Genomic DNA, 22833 nt, shown 5'->3' with positions numbered 1-22833 from the left:
AAAAATAAAACAAATTTCAAAAAATGAAAATAGTATGCTTTGAACTTCATTCAGACTCATAATTCTTTCTCTGGATGGGGATGGCATTTTCCATCACAATTCTCTTAGAATTTTCTTTGAGAAAAGTGCTCAACTTTAGAAGTCATGAAAAAGATTGGAAAATGAGCTAAAAACCCCAAAAAACTCTGACTATAGAAAGTTACTATGATGACAGGGAACATTGAAATATCAATTCAAAAGAGTACAATAATGTCAAAATACTTGCATGTGAAGCCTCAAAGAATTGGTCTCAAATCCAAGAAATTCTCCTGAAGAACTCAAAAAGAATTTTAAAAATCAAATAATTTGGGGAAAGAGAAGAGAATGATGCAAGAGAATCACGAAAAAAGTCAACAGCTTAGAAACAGAAAATAACTCCTTAAAAAGTAGAATTGACCAAATAGAAAAAAGGAAGTACAAAAACTCACTGAAGAAAATAGTTCCTTAAAAATTCAAGAATGGGGGTAGCCAGGTGAAGCAGTGGAGTCAGAAGGACCTGAGTTTAAATCCAGTCTCAGTCACTTAATACTTACTTAGCTCTGTGATCTTAGGCAAGTCACTTAGCTCCACTGCCTTGCAAAAAACCCCTAGAAAATTAGAGTTGGGGAAAATATAAGCTAATGACTCTATGAGACATCAAGAATCAAATAAACCAAATCAAAAGAATAAGAAAATATATGATACTTTATTGGAAAAACAATTGGCCTACAAAATAGATCTAGAAGAGATAATTTAAGAATTATTGGACTACTTCAAAGCCATGATCCAAAAAAACCCCTGTATAACATCTTTCAAAAAATTATCAAGAAAAACTTACCCTAGACCCTAAAGGTAAACTAGTTACTGAAAAAATTCACTGACCACCAAAACAACTTTACAGTTGATTTGATAACTCTGCAGGGAAAAAAAAGAGTTGGAAGTAGGGTTTGGAGAAAATGGAAAGTAACTGGGCAATAATAAAATGGCTAGAGTGCATAGCTAGCTATACAGATGGATGGGATGTAAAGCATTTTTTAATCTCTTCTGCGACTGGCTAGATGGGTCTAGGCAAATTTAGACTTACTCGCAATGGCTTAGTTCTACTATATTTCAATAAACCAAGTACAGATGAAGAGTGTGTGAGACCTAGTACTGAGCTTCCAATGAAATCTCTATTTATTACCATACTGCCTCACTCCATTGAGTTTTCCCTAGGGTCCTGAGTTCCTCAGTCTCCCTATATTTTTCTTATGATGGAGAACATATAATTCATCAGAACCAGCATGTCACTTTCTGGCCATTTTTTAAGCCATGCCATCATGTGTGTATGTTTGTATATATATATATATATGTGTGTGTGTGTGTGTGTGTGTGTGTGTGTGTGTGTGTGTGTATTTACATATATATGACTTTATATAGAGAGATATGTGACAACTATATAAATGGAAAAATTCCTGGAAGGATGTAGAATCCTGGGCAATGGAAAAAAATAGTGAATACTTTGGAGAACAGATAATGAAAAGTTGTGGGTCGAGTAGAATAGAGTACTTTATACCTTGTCAGACATAAAGTTTGTAAATGTTTTGTTTAATTGTTTTTCTTTGATGCAAGGGAGGATTCAGTCTGAAAAGAAGTGTATGCGGAGGAATGATATAGAGACAAAAAAAGACATCAATAATGCATTTTAATAAAAGATTGCAAAAAATAATAAGTTTAAGGGAAGAAGCCAGGCTGATAAGTATAAGATTGAAGAAAGGCATATGATTGAAAGTGTATAATGCTTATAATAATTATTTAAGTCCTTACTTGTTCATTCCTTCAACAAGTCTTTATAGAAGGCCAGGTACTGTGCTAGGAAGATAACATAAAAAAGAAGAAAAGAGAAAAAAAAAAGAGGAGGAAGAAAAATAAGAATTGGAAGAAGAAGAGCAAAAAGGAGAAAGAGAAGAGAGAGCAGTAGAGGGGAAGGAGGAGAATAGGTAGAAGGTGTATAAATAAAGAGGAGAAAGAGGAAGAGAAATAGTTCCTTTCCTGCCCTCAAAGTAAGGGGGTGGTGTTTGGAATTCATCTGAAACAGTCGATTATTTCATTATTAATAAAAAGAAATGAGGTCACTGCTGGTAATGCTATCATGGTCTTTCTAACCTGACTGGTATTGCAACAACGAGTATATTTGCACAGAAGGGAAGTTCACTTGGAGGTGAGATCTTTATCTATTGTATTTAGGTGCAATTTGACTAGGATAATGAGCCTCTTGGACTAGTTCTGAGTTGTCACATTTTAGGAAAAGATATTGATAAGTTGTAGGGGAATCTGGTTGGTGAAGGAATTAGAGTTCATGCCATAGTCAGTCCATTTGAAGAAACTGGGGATGGGAGGCAGCCTGTTGCAGTGAGAACATTGAATTTAGAAAGTGAACCCATGTTTCAGTTCTGGCTCTATAACATACTACCTATATAATCTTGGACAAGTTACTTTCACTTCTCTGGGCCTCAGTTTACTCATCTATAAAATGATGAATGGGATCAGACTACAAATCCCAACTCTAAATCTCTGATCTTATAGTTAGGTCCAGGGAGAAGAAAAGACTGAATATTTAGAAGGTGGGGAGGACATGAGGACTACCTTTAAGTATTCGAAGGATTGTCATTTAGAAAATAGAAAACCTTTTCTGCTTGAAGGAAGAATTATGGGAGGAAACTGCAGAAATGATGATTTCCATTCCATAGAAGAAAGAAGTTCTTAATCATTAGAATTGTCCAGGGTGCCCCTGGACCCTCCCTGTGGATTATCATGTAGAAGATGGATAGAGTAACTAATTTTTGGAGATTCTACAGAAGTAAACTGATATTTGGAATTCTATAGATCTGAGATTTAGTCTAGTATTGATGATGGGAAATTGGTGGTATCACCATAAAGATGAAAGTTCTTTGAAAGTGAAAAACTCAAGACTAGCCCTGGAGTTGGAAAAACTCAGAATTTTTATTTTACAAACCTGCAAAATTCACAGATGAATTTTTTTCCTGGAAAGACAATAAGTTGCTTGAGGACAGGCTGAATAACAAAGGTCTAGAGAAAGGAAAACAGCTATAAGAGATGGCTGGGCTCAGGCTCTAGGGAGACAGTCTGTTCTTGAGGAGAATGAAGTTAAACTTTTATACGCTTCACCCAGTTCCTGTGCAGGAAAGAGTCAGGGAAAAGTGGGCAAAAGGAGGACCACATCCCCTCTATACAATTAAGGTCAGGTATCCATTTTGGAGGAGTGAGAAGGCAGGAAATTAGAGGAGGGGTAAAGGGATGAGTTGAGGTTACTCTTATCTGGTTGAAGTTACACTGAACAATAAGGGAATTTACATCCAAAGAGGGCTCACACTAGGGAGCCCTCAGAAAAGTCAGACAGGTACAAATAATATTTTCTTAATATTAAAAACTAGATAGATATTTCTACTCCAAGAGTATTATGCTCTATCAGGAGGAATAGGAAGTGGTGGGAGTAGAAAATTGGGGTATATTGGAACAAACAGCCAGGCTTCTTTTACATTTTCTCCCTTTTTCTTAGTAAAACACTTTCTCCAAGGATGCATTCAGGAACATTCCAGTGGGATCCAATTTTTCCCGGATATCACAGAATTTTTGAAAAGATGGATACATCTTCTCAAAGTCTTTCCGGGTGCAGGTATGTGCCTACAGAGGAGATGAACACCAAAAAAACATATTTAGACATTTGCAAGCACAGAATGTGTTAGGTCTCACCAAATAATTCTTGACTAATAGTGTAATGTAAATATATGGCAGGAGATTGCAAACACTTTATGTATCTTATTTGGGAATCATAACAACCCCAATGGTGTGTAGGGAAAAATAGAAACCAATCATTTTGAGACATCTTGATGGGCTAACAACCATTTGATGACCTAATATTAGAAAGTCTTCAACTCCTATAGAAAGAGAAATGAAATATAACAAACTTTGAAAGTGATGCAAGGAATTTTTGGCATAGTGATGCAGAGGAAATGATGTAGAGAATTGTGAACTAAAAGAAACAAAATCTTTCAAATGTGTGGAGGTCTCTACTCTTGAGATTCTGCCTCCTTCAGACACTGTTGATTGTATCCTTTCTCCCCTTGACCCTATTGTATCTTAGCCTCCATTTCCACCGTGATTTAACTTTGGCCTGGATACTGGCAGGCAGGAAATGAAGAGTTAAAATTAGACATCAAGTAGATTGAGACAGAAAGGGCCAGCACGTAGATTGCCATTGGAAGTTTACCTGACAACGAGGTGAACGACCACACCCCAAGCACCACCTCTGTCTAGCCTACGATGGAGTGGTATTTACAGGAAAAGCCTTCCCTTCAAGCTCTCTTGTCTCTGTGGGCCTCCCATCCAGAAGGATGGGCTTTCCACTGGCTCTTCATTAAACCACGTGGAGCTCCATGGTCTTCAGCATGTGGTCTTGTTAACCCAAGCCTCATGGCTGCCTGCCCTCTCTCTCTCTCTCTCTCTCTCTCTCTCTCTCTCTCTCTCCCCAAACTTCATCTGCCAGCTGACCTGCCAAATCCACGTGGCTTTTCCTTAAACTCTTCTTAACTTTATCTATCATTTTCTTATGTGTTGTAACTTCTTTTAATAAGTTTTTATTTTCTTTCCACCCTTGCTTTTCTGGGTCTGAATAATGATTCCTCATAGGCAGAATTGAACTCAAGTAGCCATTGTCTACAATAGAAAATGTAATTGGAAACAAATTTTGTGATCTTTTTGCACTATTAAAATCCTAATAATCTTATATATTGGGTACTGATTCTTGTAACCTTCTCTGTACTATTAAAATATTTCTTCTTGACTTTTACTTTGACCTTGACTGCTTTTACCAGAGGTCAAACAACATGCTAGATTACACATTTGAGATAGTCATCTTAAACCACCTCCTACAAAGACCTAAACCATCCTGACTAGAAACAATTTCTCAATACAAGACCCTGACCTCTCCCAAAAGACAAACTCTTCAATACAGGACCAGGACCAGGACCCAAACATTGCCTTTCCCATGGACCCTGAGGAGGCATTTAAGGAGACTCCGGTAGGGTACTGAGCTGAGCCCTCTCTTTCTTCTGACCTCATACTTGCAAATTTATAAGTAGCTGGCCTTGCCTGGTCAGTCTGCAATTGACCCATGTGGACTTTAAAGATTTCTTAATTTTCTCTATTTCTTTGTGTTGTAATGACTTTTTTTGTTGTTTTACAAGGCAATGAGGTTAAGTGACTTGCCCAAGGTCCCATAGCTATGTAATCATTAAGTGTGTGATCTGGATTTAGACTCAGATCCTCCTGACTCTAAAGCCAGTGCTCTATCCACAGTGCCACTTAGCTGCCCCCTATTGTTTTTTTATTTATTATTTAAGGCAATGGGGTTAAATGACTTGTCCAAGGTCACAGAGCTAGACAATTATAAAGTGTCTGACACCAGATTTGAATCAGGTTCTTCTGACTCCAAGGCCAGTGGTCTATCCACTGTGTTACCTAGCTGTCCCCTTAAGTGATTCTAACAGTAAATGTCAAAGGATTTGAACTGTGATCCTATTGACTCCAGGACCTACCTCTTTCTACTAAGCAGCATTGCCTCTTCTTAACTGACATTTACATAATTTAAAGTTTGGAAAGCAGTTTGATAGGTCTCATTCAAGCCTCAGAACAATCTTATTCAGGTAGATAATGATAAATATTATTATCCCCACTCTTCAAATGAGAAGTGGGAGATGAAAAGTTAAGTAACCATAGTCAAAGAACTGGTAGGTATTTGAAGCAGAATTTGAAACTCTCTTCCTGACTCCAAGGGAAATACTCTACCTATCTCCAAAGAGGAGAGCTTTTTAGGGCATAAAACAAAAACTGAAACCTGAAATCATACATTAAATTTTGCCTATCTTTCCTGTCTTTATGGTGCTTGTGGGTGTTAAATATAATAACTATAAGTTTTTATAAACTATTTTCATGATCAAAAGTTGTTTTTCTTAGCTATTATGATTAGAAAGTATCCTCTATTGACTTTTAAAAGAAGACTTGTCCTGCTCTCTTTAATCCCTTTATAATTTAAAAAGAAATTTTTGTAGGACCCTCCTTAAATCAAGAAAAGAATTCACTCAGCTTTTAGATGTCAAAAGCAAGTACTCACATTGTCCTCCAAATACTTAAATTCAAAACTCAAAAACATGGCACCTTCAGGAAAATAGTATTGTAGAAGAATGCTTCTCTGAGATCAAATAATAGAAAGGTTTCCAGGAAAATTTAAGGTTTTGTCTACTCCTGTTATGTATATTCTATTCCCCTCCCTTTGTAAAAATTCTTGGATCTCACTCAACTTGGGGAAATCATTTCTAAAATGGCCTCCTTTACCTTATGGTAATGGGTAAAATACCAGAGAAATAAAAGTCATGTCTAATCTATTTTTATTTATTGTTGTTATTTTTAACTCCTGTTTTAAGGTTCTAATTTTAGGTTAACATGGGTCACATGAATAAGGGAAATTGGGTTTTAGAAATGAATAGATTCTTCTACTCTTCTTGTACTGTTTTTGTTGGGATGGGGTCAAAGGGATCTTACCATTACTGAATCATTAACTCAAATTAATATTTTTTAGTTGCTTATCCTTTAAGCAAAACCATATTTACTTGGGGGCCAGAAAATTTCCCAGGAAGTGCCTTTAGTTCATGAGCTGTTGAGTCAGCACTGAATTCATACCTTGGCCCAGTGGGGCCTCCCTCCAACCTTCTTCATGATTTGCTCATAGGCCAGCCAGTAGTCTAGGTGAGGAACATCTTTTCCATAGGGCCTACAAAATACATTGAGATCAGTGAGCACACACCTTGGCTTTTACTCTTGTTGGCATTCAGCAGAACCAAGAGAGTGAACATTTTTTGAAAATCCCCTTGTCCCACACAAAGAGGAACCTTTTTAGGACTTGGTTATGGAAACTGCTTTCCAAATCATGGACCATTAGTGACTTGGTTAAAAAAAATTCTGGAGGTCTTCATTGGATACTGTGAACTTTAATTTCCTGGAATTATAATCTATATCCTGTAAAATATAATTTCTCAAATTTAAGGAATTAAAGCATTACCATTTTGTGAAGGCTTGCTTTTTGTGCATTAAATTAAATAAAATAACTTAAAATTATGGATGCAACTCCAGCACTAGGGCAGAATTTGTGGACTGAGCTCCTGATGAATACCCATTAGTTAGTACATTATTGTTGTGCTGACCATTTCATCCTTTCACCAACCACCTACTCTCTGATGCAACCTTCTTTGTCTTATTTAACCCTTTCCTCCAATTAAGGTTTTTCATCAATCTTCTCTTCTGAAAGTAACAGCATTTTCATAATTATCCAGATGATATTGTTTAATTAGTTGTGAAATAATGAAGCAACCACTACTTTTTAAACTCATATTTTGGGGTGGCTAGGTGGCACAGTGGATAGTGCACGGGCCCTGGAATCAGGAGCTCCTGAGTTCAAATCCAGCCTCAGACACTTAATAATTACCTAGCTGTGTGGCCTTGGGCAAGCCACTTAACCCCATTGCCTTGCAAAAACTAAAAAAAAAAAAACCCCAACAAAAAAACAAAAACAAAACCTCATATTTTGATCAGGCTTCAGAGTAAATCCTTGGGGATATAAAGACAAAAGAAAAAAAAAATTCCCTGAGCTCAAGAAGCTTAAATTCTAATTGGAGAGACAACATACATGTGAGGGGAGTGATCTTTGAGAGTTGATTTAAAGAGAAAAAAAAGAGTTGATGAATTGTCTGCTTTCACAGTTCATTTATCTGAGAGCATAGACTCAAGGTTCTAAATCATATCTGATTTGGACATGCTTTTGAGATAGCATTTATTCATTTATAGGTTGTAGAACTTGGGAGGAAGTGAAAAATACAGTTGCTTCAGTAATTTGTATATGAAGAATTTAAGAGAACTAAAGAGAGAAAAAAGAAGAAAAAGAGAAGTAAAGGTTTTATGACTGGAGAAATATGGGCCTCATAACTATTCTATGATATGGGAAAACAGTTTATATGATTATAGAAAGAGGATAAGAATTTTTATTAGTAACTATAAACTAAAGCATGATCTTTTGCAGAGAGAGTAATGCTCTTGAACTAAGAAAATCAACAGAAAAGGGAGAGAAGTAAAAGAATTTTCAGAATTATATAAAAAAATAGAATGATAATTCCCTCTCCACTGCCACTTGTTGCCAGCTAGATGCTGGCCAATGCGTGACTGGAGTATTCTCTATTATTAATCTATTTCTGAGAAGAATTGGAAAAAATATACTCTCTCCTCTCTTATGACTTACTACTGATAATAAGAATTAGATGGACTATATTGTTTCTATTGTGATTTGCTGCTGAGAAAAGAAGAGAAGAGGCAGAAGATATATATCCCTGACCTATTATATTATGCTGAGAAGTAGAGGAGAAGAGAGAACACAAAAGATACTTCTCTACATTGCTACTTGTTGTAGAGAAGAATCTTGCAAAAGAGTAGACTTGGAGAAATTTATGCTCACTTTTGGATAAAGGTCATGGTTTTTCCCTAAAAACAAATTATGTATCCTCAGCTGAAGGCATCAATTAAATCTATAAGCATATACAACACCAAAGCTGCTGTTGAGTAAGCTTAACTGAGCAGAGTAACAGCATGGAAGTAGTACATCAAAGTATCCCATTGGATTAACTGGTCTGGCTGAGATACTGTGAGGCTCCTCCAGTGAGGTGTTTAATGTGAATTGTCTCAGTTTAACAATGTAAGCATCTGTCAAAGAAACTTTTAACACTTCCTGAAACAGAAAGAAGACACCAAAGTTTGTAGTTTGAGAGTTGTGAGTTGTCCTGGTCACAGATAGTTCCCACTATATGTTTTACTATCCTGACACTTTGAATGTATGCTCACTCTCCTCCTGACACTGCTTACACTGTTGGAAGAATGTAACTGAGATGTATGGGTGAATATAATGTAAACTTGTTTGCTTTAGATTCAGTGAATGTTCTGGTTACAACTAATTTGAGTGTTTAGTGGTTGACTTGCCAAATGGATGGTAGAACAGTTGAGATTCATTAGCTAAAAAATATTGATGGAAATGGTTAATTATTAGGATTACCCCAGGATCTGAACACTCAAGAATAGCAATCACAATTGTGCACCTGTGAGATACCACTTCAAATGGCTGTTAAGTGGTGTCTGCAGGGGCAGAGAGTAAGTCAGTCCCTGCCCTAGGAGGAAGAGTATAGGGAGAGTTGGAGGTCAAGGGCATGAAGAAGCTTCAAGCACATGAGTCTATTCAGGAGATAAAATTAATACAAGGGTATAATATGGTTGGTTAGTTTCTTGACTGGTTATTGTCCTTTATTATTGAAAAGAACCAAATACTATGTTTGAGACAAGGTACAGTGTGTCTATCTTTGTTCAGATCAATATGAGCTTAGGAAGCTCTACCACAGATTGGGCACAAATAGCCCAAATTCGTGTATCTCACATTTCTTTTGAGCTACTGAAATTCTCCTTCATTCATAGAGCCCAGTGCCTTCCTTGATTTGGGTACACCAAGTTGGCAGTCCTTTGCCATTGTCTTCCATGTCATGCAATCTATTCCAAAGTTCTTCAGAAAGACCTGGAGAGTGTCCTTGTATTGTTTTTTCTGACCTCCATGTTATTGCTTGCCTTGTATGATTTCTCCATAAAAATAATCTTTTAGGCAAATATACAATTGGCATTCAAACAACATAGCCAGCTCATTCGAATTAGACTCTTTGAAATAGAATTTGAATGGTTGGCAGTTTAGCTTGAGAAATGACCTCAGTGTCCAATACCTTATCTGGTCAGAGGATCTTCTGAATCTAAGACAATTCAAATGGAAGAGATTTAATTTCTTGGCATGATGTTAGCATATAATAGTGAGGTTAGCACAATGGCTCTGTACACCTTCAAATTGATAGTCTAATACCTCTTCTCCTACACTTTTCCTTTGGAACATTCCATATACTGACTTTGCTCTGGCAATGTGTGTATCAACCTCATTATCAGTGTGTACAGTGTGATTTTAACCACAATTCAATATTTCTCCATTTGTGATGATTCAACATATGGCTGATATGGTGTTGGCTGTTGTAGAACATGCGGGGTTTTTTTTGGTATTGTTAGTCTAAAATTAGCACAAGCAGAGAATTAATCTCTCCTTTGTTGCATCTTGGCCTCAGAGGTTGCACTGAATGCACAATCATCTAGGAACAAAAAAATGTGCACCAACTCTCCCTCGACTTTAATCTTATAGTTTTTTCAAATGAAATAATTTACCATCAGTACAGTAGCTGAACTTGGCATCATTTTCATCTTCATTGAAAATGTCTGACAACATTGTTGAAAACATCAAGAAAAAAGCATGGGAGTAAGCACACAACCCACCTTCACTCCATTGGTGACTGGGAAAGGTGACTGGGAAAGGTCGTCCATTATCCAGAACTTGGATAAGCATGCCATCATGAAGTTGACATATAATACTGTTGAAATTTTGCCATAGTTTTCCATAATCCCTCATGACTGACAATATCAAAGACCTTGGTCAAATCAATGAACACTGTGTAAAGGACTTCTGTTCTGCTTCTGATGTTTCTCCTGGAGTTGTTTCTGAAGCCACACTGGTTCTCAGGGAGATGACTGTCTTCCAGATGAAGGATCATCCTTTTTAGGATGATTCTGCTAAGAATCTTGCTAACAATGATTAAGAAAAAGAAACACACCCTTGTGATTGTCACAGGACAATATATTTCCTTTGCCTTTTTAGAGATGGACAGGGGCATCCTTGAATTCCTGGGAGATAACTTCCTCTTGCCATGTGACCTAGAAAATATCAGTAAGCTTTTGTATAAGCAGTAGATCCTCAGCTTTGTAAGTCTCTTCTGGAATAGAATTAATACCAGGTGATTTGCCACACGAGAGGAGGTTAATGGCATTCAAAACTTTTTCTTTAGTTGGAAGTTCAGTTAGAGAGGAATTGACTTCAATCTGAGATATACAGTCAATGGTCACAGCATTTATTGATGATGGTCTATCTCTCCAGGATCATGTCCTTATCCTTAATCAAGGTGGTACCATGAACACTGAGTAATTAAGAGGCGCTATGGATCTCTGGTCCATAAATACTTTCTAGGACATCATAAAACCTTTTGGATTGTTAACTATCAGCATAAAATTGAACTTCAGCTGTGTATTTACCAAACAAAGAATTCTGAATCTCTCTAAGCTTTATTTGCACTTTACTTTTGATGGAACTAAACACTGCCTTCTTGGAGACAGATGAACCTCCCTGCTGGTAAACCCTATGGAGTTTTTATTTCTCTTTCATTTAGTAGTTTCTGAATTTTCCCATCATTTTCATCAATCCAGACTTGATGTTTGTGAGGGCTCTGGTCCAGAAGAGTAAATGCAGTGTTGTACACTAAATCCCTGAATGCTGTCCACTCCACTATTGCCAGTCATGTGTTGGTTTAGCTTTCCCTCCAAGACAGCAACAAACTATTCCTGCTTGAAGAAGTACTCTAACCTTTTAACATTGCCCTCTAGTAATTGGCTTGCCTTGGGTTGCAACTTGGAGTATAAGTACATGATCAATCCAGTTTTCTTCACCACACATTCTCTTCTATTTACAATGACATATTTTAATAGATGCCAATGTTTGCTATGAGAGTGCATCCAGGAAGCTTTATTGCATTTACGTAAATGGAAGACAGTGCTTGTGATGAGGTCATGAGATGCACAAGTCTTCAGTAGTAGGTGACTATTGCTGTTGCTGTTTCCAACTTCATTCCTCCAAAGGATTCCCTGCCATGTCTGGTAGTCTGAACCAACTCTAGCATTAAAGTCACCCAGAATTATAAGCTTGTCCTCCTTGGACATATTGATGATGAGAGTTTCCAGGTCTTCATAAAATTTTCTTTGACTTCATTAGGGTTTGTCATGGTAGAACATACATATTGATAATAGTGACATGGTACTTTTTCTACAAGTGGCAATCACATTGTCATGAGCTTTTCACTTACTTCTTCTGGTAATTATACAAACTTAGGTAAGGATGAAGCTAGGTGACACAATGGATAGAGCACTGGTCCTGAAGGCAGGAGAACATGAGTTCAAATCTAGCCTCAGATACGTGACATGTACTAGCTGTGTGACCTTGGGCAAGGCCTAATCCTGATTGCCTCACCTCCAGGATCATCTCCAATTGTCCTGATTTATATCTGGCCACTGGATTCAGATGGCGCTGAAGGAGAAAGTGAGGTTGATGACAGCACAGCACCCCTTCACTCAAATTCAAGTCATATGTATGTCATGGCATCACTTTCTTGATGTCCTGGTCATCTTTGAGAATGAAGAACAAACAACAAACTTGATTAGATTAGTTTTGATTGCAAAACTCATGCTAGCTTCATGTGAACCACTGCAGAAAAATGTGTCTCAAGTTTTGACTTCATTTGTCAGGTTTGTTTTTTAAGACTACTATTTGGATGTTATCTTCTGAGTTCTTCTGTCTGTTGTAGAGCATGTCTTTAAGTCATTAAACCAAGAACTGTGTCCATAGATATATACTTGTCCATTGAAGAAAGAAGAAGATCACAACAACCAACTAAATGATTGGCAGAGTGAGTTGCACAATTATGTTTATTATAGTAAGGGAGGTTCTGTGCAAAGTAACCTTCTCATTTGCCTTTACCAGAATTGTTCTAACCCAGGGCCTGCTTTTTAGGAAATGCGACTATTGGAGGTGGTCTGGCTACTGCGGAGTCTCTTGGCCTTAAATGGATTTGATTCCCCCATCAGTGAGGTAAGCATGCTGGGCAAGCACAAGTTTGTTCTATGTGATAATAATATACATCCACCTGGTATGTCCTAACCTGTCACTGATGAACTAATCATCAGTACTCTTTTTTCATCTCAGACCAATATCAATAATTGTGATGATTGGAACTACAATGATGTTCTATTGTGTTCTAACCTCACATGACAACATGGTACATCCTGTCTCTCAACTGAACAGTTGTGAGTGTAGTCTTTCTTCTCAGACCTTTCATTTTTGTTCTCTGGATGCTGTTGGAACCACAACATTTTCCAAGGTGTGGCCCCTCTCTTAGGCAAACCCATTCCAGGGTGACTCTGCCCTTCATGTAGAAAAAAGAATTCTCCTAGGGGCTCCCACCAACTTCTCCTGGGAGGATGGACCAGAGGAACTAGGGGAAGGGGTCCCAACAGAAAAGTGGAGGTTGGGGGACCATGGGTTGGTATCCAGTGGGAGAACACCAAGAAGGAGAGCAGTGGTATCTCACCTAACAGTGCACCAAGTCCTGCTTTGAGCCCCAGTCCAACCAACTCAGCCCTTAGAGCCAGTCCTTATCCCTAAATTAGATCCAGCTTGCCCACTTCCCTTACCTTCATGCTCCAAAATGCCACAGGTCTTGGAGACCTCCTGTGTATATGAAGTGTGTACACATTGTGTGTACTGATGGTAAGTAGAATCATCTTTGCAAAAGATTTTGTACATTCTTTTTGTGTTTCACCTGCAGGATGGGAACCCTGCCTGCCATAATAAGCAAACAGATTGGTTGAAGCAGATAATTTTTAGGACACTAAATGGGACTACCAAAGCTTCTACAACTTTTAGTGCACTGAGAAGATGACCCTAGGGCATGAATCAATTTTGTGCAGGGTTGTGACTACAGCTCCCAGTGTATTTGCACTTGCTGCTTCATTACTTGCCTGTTAGAGCAGGACTTTGAGATAGGTAAATAGGTATCATAGTGTATATGGTATTTTGATTCAAATATGAATTGAATTTAAGTGAGGCAGAATTGCAAAGTTATTAATCTCACTCTTTCTTCCAGAGTCATCAAAATCTAATGGCAAGACAAAAATTAGAATGACTGGTGATGGCTGCTATGCAATGGATGACCTTGATAGCTTTGATGTCTAACCAAGTTCTAAATTCTCCATGGAACCTCCTTTAGCCACTTTCATGACTACTGGAACAAAATAGTCATTATCTGCCTATTCCACCAGGGGAAGTTGTCTTGTGGTAGATACTCTGACAAATCACCAAGATGTTTGAAGCCCCTTGGTTACCTTCAACCTGGTTTAGCCCAACTGACAAGACAGTTTATCAGGACATGAGCTCTGCATGTACTACAGCTTCTTGAAGCCATAGGTGTGAGTTGGGTGAATCAGGTAGAAACCAAAGGTAGATACCAAGGTAGAAAGCAGTAAGAGGTACTAGTCTTCCCTGAACACATCCTGCATTCCAAGATGAATGAGCAGTTGAAGGGTCAAGAGAAATTTCTCAAAGGCAGTGGCAATGATCTGTAAGGTCACATTTCAGGAAAGAGAGATAGTAGGAGCACAGGCATATGCAGAAGCAAGCACAATGATAGTAAGTGGACCAGTGAAGTTGGAACAAAGACTTGAGGAGGGGAGTAAAGTCTAAGGAGACTTGAGGGCCAAGTTGGGAAGAAAATGAAATATCAAATGGAAAAGTTTACATTTGAACCTAGAAATAATAGGGAAGCACTGAATTTGGGGGATTGGTAGCATGATCAGACATGCACTTTAGAAAAATCTCTTTAGCATGGAAGATGAATTGGGATGAAAAGAGATTCAAGGCAGGGAGAACAAAGACATATTTCCTGGTATGGGAACAAAAGTTCCCTGGAGCTTCACATAATTCTTGGCTTACTGACTTAATTTGGAGGTACTGATTCTAGAAGGCCTTCTCAAGGAGTTTAAGGGAAGAGGGAAAAGAGGTGGAGGGTGTTAGTAGAGATAGATAGGTCATATGACAGTTTTTTTGAGAATGGGGAAGACACATATACGTTCATAGCCAGCAGAGAAGTCAGGAGGGATTAATGAAAATTAATGAGAAAGAACATACATCAGTTGGCTAGAGAAGATCAGATGGAGTGGGATCACTTGTGCATATAGAGGGGCTATTTTGACAATGAGAAGAGCCAGCTCCTCATGTAAGATAAAAGTAATGCAGAAAACATCTGTGTAATGTGAGATGAGGAGGAAGGGAGTTCTCAGAGAATGGCTTCAGCTTCTTTAGTAATTATCAGGCAAGGGACCCTCAGCTGAGAGGTAGGGGAAAGGGAAACCATGGTAGTTTGGAAGAGAGATGAAAAAGTCTGGAAAAGCTGCTCTGGTTTGGCGTAGTGAGTTAATTAGGGAGGTGTAAAAGGAGTGCCTTGTCAGAGTGAGGGCCTAATTCAGATTATGTAACATAAATCCACAATGGGTGCAATCAGCATAGTTTCATGATACTTTCCAGTTTCATTCAGGAATGTAGAGTAGGAACAAAGACAGTGTTGATCAAAAAAGATGTTGTGAAAGTAAAAACAACAAAATTTGGCAGCCAAATGGATATATGTGGTGGAAAAGAAAGAGGAGCCTTGGACAAATAGCAGTATTTGCATTTAGGAGAAAGCAAAGCATGTTCATCTAGGAACAAGATAGAAACTAAATACATCTTCATAGTTCCTTTAAACTTTTTTTTTTCTTAGAAAGGGGTGATAGAGAAGGGGAACTGGTGATAAGGGGAAGAAATAAACTTGGGTGTGTGTGGAGGAAAAGTTGGCCAATTATTATCCTATTTTAACTCATTCATCTTTTTAAGAACCAAGCTTTCATCTATTTTTATGCTTCTATCAAATAAGATAAAATGTCTAAAGCACTTTGAAAACTTTAAAGTGCTCATAAATGCTAGTTATTGTAAGGTATTAGGTAGTGAAGTGTATAGAATCCCAGGTGATGGTGGTGATGGTGGTGGTGGTGGTGGTAGTGGTAGTAGCAGTAGTAGTAGTAGTAGTAGTAGTAGTAGTAGTAGTAGTAGCAGCAGCAGCAGCAGCAGCAGCAGCAGCAGCAGCAGTAGTAGCTGTAGCTGCCCTGCATAATCAAAGAGGAAATAGAAAGCCCTGAGCTCAAATCTGGTTTTAGATACTTATAAGCTGTTTATCCCCCTAATCCCCCAAGGCATTTACTCTCTGCTTCGGTTTTCTCTTGTGTAAAATGGGAATCACAATAGCCCCAACTTCCCAGCAGGGCCTTCAGTGGGGGGGGGGGGGGCACAGGTGAGGCAGACTTGAATCTCACTTTAGGTCCCTGGTAGCCAAGATTGTTGTGATAAATGGGAGACAATATTTGCAAAGTGCTAAGCTAGTGCCTGTCTTATAGTAGGCACCAAATACCTCTTTTCCCTTCTAATGAAGGGAAGGGCAAGTATTTTCAGTGTCCTCTAAATTAACTACCCTAGGGAAAAGTTTTGGTCATCCAGCCCTCTAAGATTCTGTGAACATGTGTATTGTTTATGTGGGTATCTGAAAGTATTTAAACTATGGACTCTTCCTGAGTTAGGGGGCTGTCAATACTGGCTGTCTGAAGGATATTACCATCACTTACATGTGAATATTTCTAACTCTGGGTACTGGGCTATGGCCAAACAGATCAACAATATACTGTCTCTAAAGATTGGCAGCCTCTCATTTATACAGAGGACACAGGCTAGAGGGATGCTGTCTACAACTGGCAGCATTCTGTGTCATTTCTTCTTTTCCTCAGATCTTATCAATACGAACAGGTGCATAATTCTATGTTATTGCCCAGGGAGAAGCAACCATGACTTGCATGTATCTGCAGGGGTTATAAGTAATGAGGCAACTGAATGAAAAAGTAGGACCACAAGGAGAACTTCATATCCTGGTGCCTGAATGCCTTAAGGAGGAAAGAGATCCAGGAGAAAGACAGACATCATGAATATTCATTTTTTAAACTGCATTTCCATTTTAATCTGGGATCCTGAGATGAGGAATGGAAACCTCTCGCTATTGTCCCACTTTTATTTTTTGATTCACCATCATAAGATAGGGAACAAATGTTCTTCTTCTGTTTATAACCATGAGGTATAGGACACATTAAAAGACTGGGAGAGAAAGGGGAGGCCTCGATGAGGGAGATGGTTGGAGACAACTGTCTCTATTTGGGAGTTTGGGGTCTAGTTTCCTTTCCAAGTATTTTTATGTATATGAGCACAACATGCTAAATCTCTGAATTTATAAATGCTTTGAGATAGGAATGAAGAGAGGGGAATTCACTGTGGGATGGGGCCTCAGAGTTAGCTATAAATTCCATATCCTTATGTGCAATAGCATATTTCATCTCTTAAATTAAATTGGAATGTGACCAACAAAGCTGTTTCTGCAATGCAAGGAAAGTGGGAAGGAGCGGCATGGGCCCTTTCAGGCAAGGTGCCCCCTCACAGTCTATTAGGATATTGCAATCTCTAAGGACAAGGCTATTCCTATGGAATGGGTAAACGACAAATGCTGGTGGTTCAAGAAGAGGGCCACCTGGTGGACAATTCTGACATTGCACTTAACTAACAAGTCCTTTGTTGGGTAATGAAAAACACACATTGTCTTTCTATAAGGCAGCACACAACCAAAAGGGTCCTAGATTGGGGTCTTTGTTGCATCATTATTCAGAATTTATCTTCTTGGACATTTAATACTTTCACATATCTTGGCTTTAGAGACATTGTATTCTACTGGTTCTCCTACCTTTTTCATCTTCCCCCCCCATCTCTTGTTCTCTAGCGTGCTTATGTTCACTCTCTACTCCTTAATAAATGTGCTTTCCAAGAGTCTGCTCTTTTTTTGCATTCCCTCCCTTGACAATCCCATTCACCTTCATGGTTTCAACTATCATCTTTAGTCAGTGTATTCTAAAACCTATTATCTGCAGTCCTGACCACTCTTCTGAGTTCTAGATCTACATCTCAGTGTCCTCCATGATCTGTCTTCTTAGCTGTACCACTGACACCTCCAGTCCAACCTCTCAATGGGAAGTGTGGGATCTTTCCTTTTAAACCTCTTCCTCTTACTTTCAAATCCCTGTCTATGGCACTACCAATCTTCCTGTCTTCCATGTTCAAAATTTTAGTTATTCTCTTTTTTTTCTATTTCCATTCTCACCATCTTATTATAGGTAAATTCTCATTATCTTCTTCCTGGGCTTTTGTAGTTCTTCTCACCTCTACCCCCTCTGCCTTCCAAGCCATCATTCACAAGACTTCCAGGAAAGTCCTGGCTATTCAATCCTATGTTTCAATGGCTTCCTATTTCTAAATGAGCAAAATTCACCACTCTGTCCGGCATTCAAAGCCCTCCACAATTTGACAACACCCTATCTGATTCTCTCTTCTGGGACCAAGCAGAAAAACCTAATCTCTCTACTGCACAACAATCCTTCAAATATCTGGAAGTAGCTATTATATTTTCCTTATGTGCTTTAAGTGGGAAGGGATGGTAGGAAAAGGAAATTCCAAGAGAAGGCACTTGGGAAGAAAAAGAAGCCCTTGTGGTTACCCAGCTGGGTGGTCTTTCATATGTAAGGGATATATTAACTTGATTATAAATAAGTTAAGATCTGTAAACCAATTTATATAGGGACTGAGAATTGGTTTTGTACTGAAAGTTTGCTTTTGCCAAAAATATGAGAAAAATGAAAAAAAATTGGAAATCTACAATAATGTCCAAGAAGAAAATTGATTTTAATGATGTATTCATTTTAAATCTGGTCTGGAGGCCATAAGAAAAGGTTTAGATGGGGAGAAAGGGAATATATGGAAACCTACCTCCTTACCTTGCTGGCTGATGACCTGATAGAAAGAGAAAGAGATCTCCCTTCAATGTTAGCTTCAAGATTGAAATGATGGTGAGTTTAGATAAAAAAAGAGTCTATTTTTGGAACAATAACAAATAGTGAGAAGAATTTATGTCTCTCCTCTAATTCCCCTTTGAATTCCTAGCTTCCTCCAAGTTGAATTACTTGATCCAGCCATTCTGGAATGCAATTTGGAAATATCCCCAAAGGGACATAAAACTGTGTATACTCTTTGTTTAAACAATACCACTACTAGACCTGTATCTTAAAGAGATCATAAAAAAAGGGAAAGGACTTATATACGCAAAAATACAACAGTTTTGGTGAAGGCAAAGAAAATGAGGTCTGCCAATTGAGGAGTGACCAAACAAGTTGTGATATATAAATGTAATGTAATTTCTATTAAAATGTTCTATAAGAAATGATAAGCAGATAAATTTCAGAAAAACCTGGAAAGGTTTACAAGAACTGAAGCTGGGTGAAATGAGCAGGACCAGAAAACATTGCACACATTAACAGTAACATTGTGCAAGATCAACTATGATTAACTTTGCTCTTTTCAGTGATTCAATGACCCAAAACAATTTCAAACAATGCATGATGGAAAATGCTATCCACAGCCAAAAAAATGAACAATGGAGTCTGATCAAAGCATATCGTTTTCATTTTTTTCATTTTCCCCCTTTTGTTCTGTTTCTTTTTTCTCTATAAGACTATGTGTAAATAAGTTTTACATGACTGCATATGTGTAGCCTACATCAGATTGATGTTTTGGGGAGGAGAAAAGGGAAAGAGGGAGGGAGAAAAATTAGAACTAAAAATCTTCCAAAAAATGAAATTATCTGGAGATCATTTCCCAAGATGGTCTCCATTACCTAATGGTGGTGGGCAAAATCCCAGAAAAATCTATTAAATATTTTTTAAATGAATTATCTTGAAAATTACCTTTACAAGTAATTGGGAAAAATAAAATATTATTTTTTTAAAAAGCTGAGTTCAAGCTATTTCTTATATGAGGCCTTGATATTGTCTTATATTTACTTTGTATATTATTTATATACTCATAGGTGTACAATTATTTCTTCTTGATAGATGGTACACTTCCTGAGGTCAGGGACTGTTTCATTTTTGACTTCATATACCCAAGCCTAGTCACAGTTTGTGCCTAATAAATATTTGCTAACACACAGTAGTGCTCTGCTATCTGAGCCCTTCTGGAAATCAGATCAGCATGATACCCAGGGAAGAGACCTATAGAAATCACTGGCTTTACAGTAGGAAAATATGCCAAATCAAGAAGATCCAGAATCTTTCACCGCCACAATGTCAGGGCTAGTCTAAGATTTTCAGAAAAGTATATGGAAACAATCTCCCTCCCCAATTTCCTCATTCATCCAGTGCAGAAAAATGAGGATCCAATTCTGACCCCTCCTTCCCACCATCCTGAAGTTGCAAATATATTACCCTTACCTGTATATGATGATGTTCATATAGCAGCTGTTCCTCTGGAAACATGGACTAAGCAGGATATCATCTCCCTTTGCAAATCGTACTTCCACGGGGAAATGGGCCACCACATTGGGATTGTTCTCCAGCATGGTCTTTAGCTCTTGCAGGGCCTCTGCTGTCTTTTCACTGTACCCAGGCCCCAAGGAATAAAGAGAATGAGATTATAAAGTGTTAATTTTACCCAAGGGTCTAGTGCTTCTGTCTATTGACCCTGAGGCCTAACCCCCATCTCTTTTACATTTTTGGTGCCAGTACCATCTTTAGATAGGGAGTTTACCTGAACATAAAGTAAGTAAATGAAGGGTAAATACTTAGAGAAAGAAAAGGTGAGGAGCTGGCTTTGATATCAATTAACCAACTTGCATTTATTAAACACTAACCAGCTGTGTGATCCTGGGCAAGTCACTTTCCCCTGTTTGCCTCAGTTTCCTCATCTGTAAAATGAGTTGGAGAAGGAAATGGTAAACCATTTCAGTATCTTTGCCAAAAAATTACCAAATGGCTTCTTGAAAAGTCAGGCATAATTGAAATAACTGAACAATATATGCATTAGACAATCTTAGGTTGCCTAAATCCTCTTTCAAACACCTGCATGTGGTAGGTACTCAATGTTCGTTAAGTGATTGAGGTCACTCTATAGACCTGAATACTTTTTTTGTAGCCTTTAAAGACTTACATAGAGTTTCCCTGTGAAGCAGGCAGTCAGATATTATTTTCCTTTTAGAGACTTAGCCAGATGTTGGATGACTTCCCCAACATCACCCAGCTAGCAGATTTCACTTGGGATCTTAGATATGGAAAAGGCCTCAGTGGCTGCTAGTCCTATGACTCCATCATTTGACAGAAAAGGACACTTTGTCTCAGTACAGTTAGTCACGCAGATAGAGACCAGCAGTGTCAGGATTTGAACTCAGGTCCTCTGATTCTAGAGCTACTGCTTTGTCCCCTATGCCTCACTGCTTCCTCCTCTTCCAAGGAAGTGAATTTGTAGCAAGGACTCGAAATCAGATTTTCAAGATTCCTCATTGTGCTGCAACATTTTTTTGTTGTTGATTCCACCCTGTAGTATCATTGTAGTAGCTCACTCCTGGTGAGGAAACTCCCTCCACCAGTCCTGATGTTCAGTTGCTCTGCCAGTGCTGTCTTAAAGAGTTGGGCACTAAATGACTTGCCCACCATTCGAGATCCACCAGAGGCAGGGCAAAAGAGAGCTCAAATTTTTCTGAGTGTGATCTTGGGCAAGCAAGTTAACATTACCAAGACTAAGTCACAAATTTAGCTGACCTATAATAGCAAAATGCAATTTCCACACTAAAGTTTTTTACATGGAGGAAATCACAGGTAATCATGAGGGCCGGAATGGACCTTGGAAATCCTCTAGACAACGCTCTCATTTTACAAATGAGGGAATTGAGGTCCATTGAGGCTGTGTCACACAAAGAGTAAGTACCAGAGTTGGGCTTCTGACCTTGACCCCAAATCTAGGTCTCTTTCCACTTATACCATGTTGTTGTTGTCCAGTTGAGTCTGACTCTTTGTAACCATATGGACGCTACTGATCCTGGGTTTTTTTTTTTCTTTAGGTTTTTTGCAAGGCAAATGGGGTTAAGTGGCTTGCCCAAGGCCACACAGCTAGGTAATTATTAAGTGTCTGAGACTGGATTTGAACCCAGGTACCCTGGGGTTTTCTTGGCAAGGATACTGGAGGGTTTGTCATTTCCTTCTCCAGTGGATTAAGGAAAACAGAAGTTAAGTGACTTGCGTAGGGTCACACAGCTAGTAAGTGTATGAAGCTAGATTTGAACTTAGATCTAGCATTTTATGTACTGAGTCACTTAGCTGCCCCTGGACTCTGCTGCCTCCGATTTAAAAAATAAATCCTTGTACTTTATACTGCACAGGTACTATCACAGGGGTGGTGTGATGATTAAGCAAAATGATTAAAGTATATGCAAGTATTATAGAACCATAAAATGCTATTGTGATAACAGCTAAAGGATACATTATTAATGATAATATCAATATTAATATCAACGTTAATCAAATTTGAGATGCCTAAATACAATTTGTCACTTACAGGAGAAAAGTTAGTCAGGGGTAACTTTGTGGCAATCTCTATTCAGTTGGTTATTTTGTTTCATGAAAGATAAGGGGAAGCAATGAAAGAGTAAAGAAGTATACCTGTACTTTTCAGCCCATGACATCTATCTTATCCAGTGTTTAGCACAATGCCTTACACATAATAGGAGCTTAATAAAGCCTCATTGATTGATTGATCTACTGAGATTACAACTTGATAGAACCTTAGTAGAGGCAGCCAGGTGGCAGTCCAAGCGCTGGACATGGAGTCAGGAAGATTGGAGTTCAAATCCAGCTACAGACACTTATTAGCTGTTTGACCCTGGGCAAATCACTTAACCTCTTTTTGTCTATAAAATGAAGACAATATTCTCAGAACTGAAATAATATTTATAAAGGATAAGCACAAAGTAGTAATGGATGCTTTTTTCTTGTCTCTTTTCCCTTCCCTCCCCTCCCCCATCATTCACTGAAATCTAG

The 22833-nt window shown here is 38.3% G+C and overlaps 1 protein-coding gene across 1 annotated transcript in view; it reads right to left on the bottom strand.

Annotated features, from left to right (window-relative positions):
• Positions 1-1684: 1684 nt before the first annotated feature.
• LOC141504755 (L-gulonolactone oxidase) overlaps positions 1685-22833 on the bottom strand; it is a 59693-nt gene continuing 38544 nt past the window's right edge. The window contains exons 10-12 of the mRNA XM_074209996.1: positions 20236-20400; positions 6757-6847; positions 1685-3702 (exon numbers count right to left, since the gene is read on the bottom strand). Of these exons, the coding sequence (XP_074066097.1) occupies positions 3574-3702; positions 6757-6847; positions 20236-20400 (385 nt within the window). The 3' untranslated portion in view covers positions 1685-3573. The remainder of the gene's footprint in view (positions 3703-6756; positions 6848-20235; positions 20401-22833) is intronic.

The sequence above is a fragment of the Macrotis lagotis genome, chromosome 1 (assembly GCF_037893015.1).
Source record: "Macrotis lagotis isolate mMagLag1 chromosome 1, bilby.v1.9.chrom.fasta, whole genome shotgun sequence".
NCBI lineage: Eukaryota > Metazoa > Chordata > Mammalia > Peramelemorphia > Peramelidae > Macrotis > Macrotis lagotis.
This window is presented reverse-complemented; position numbering and strand designations above follow the sequence as displayed.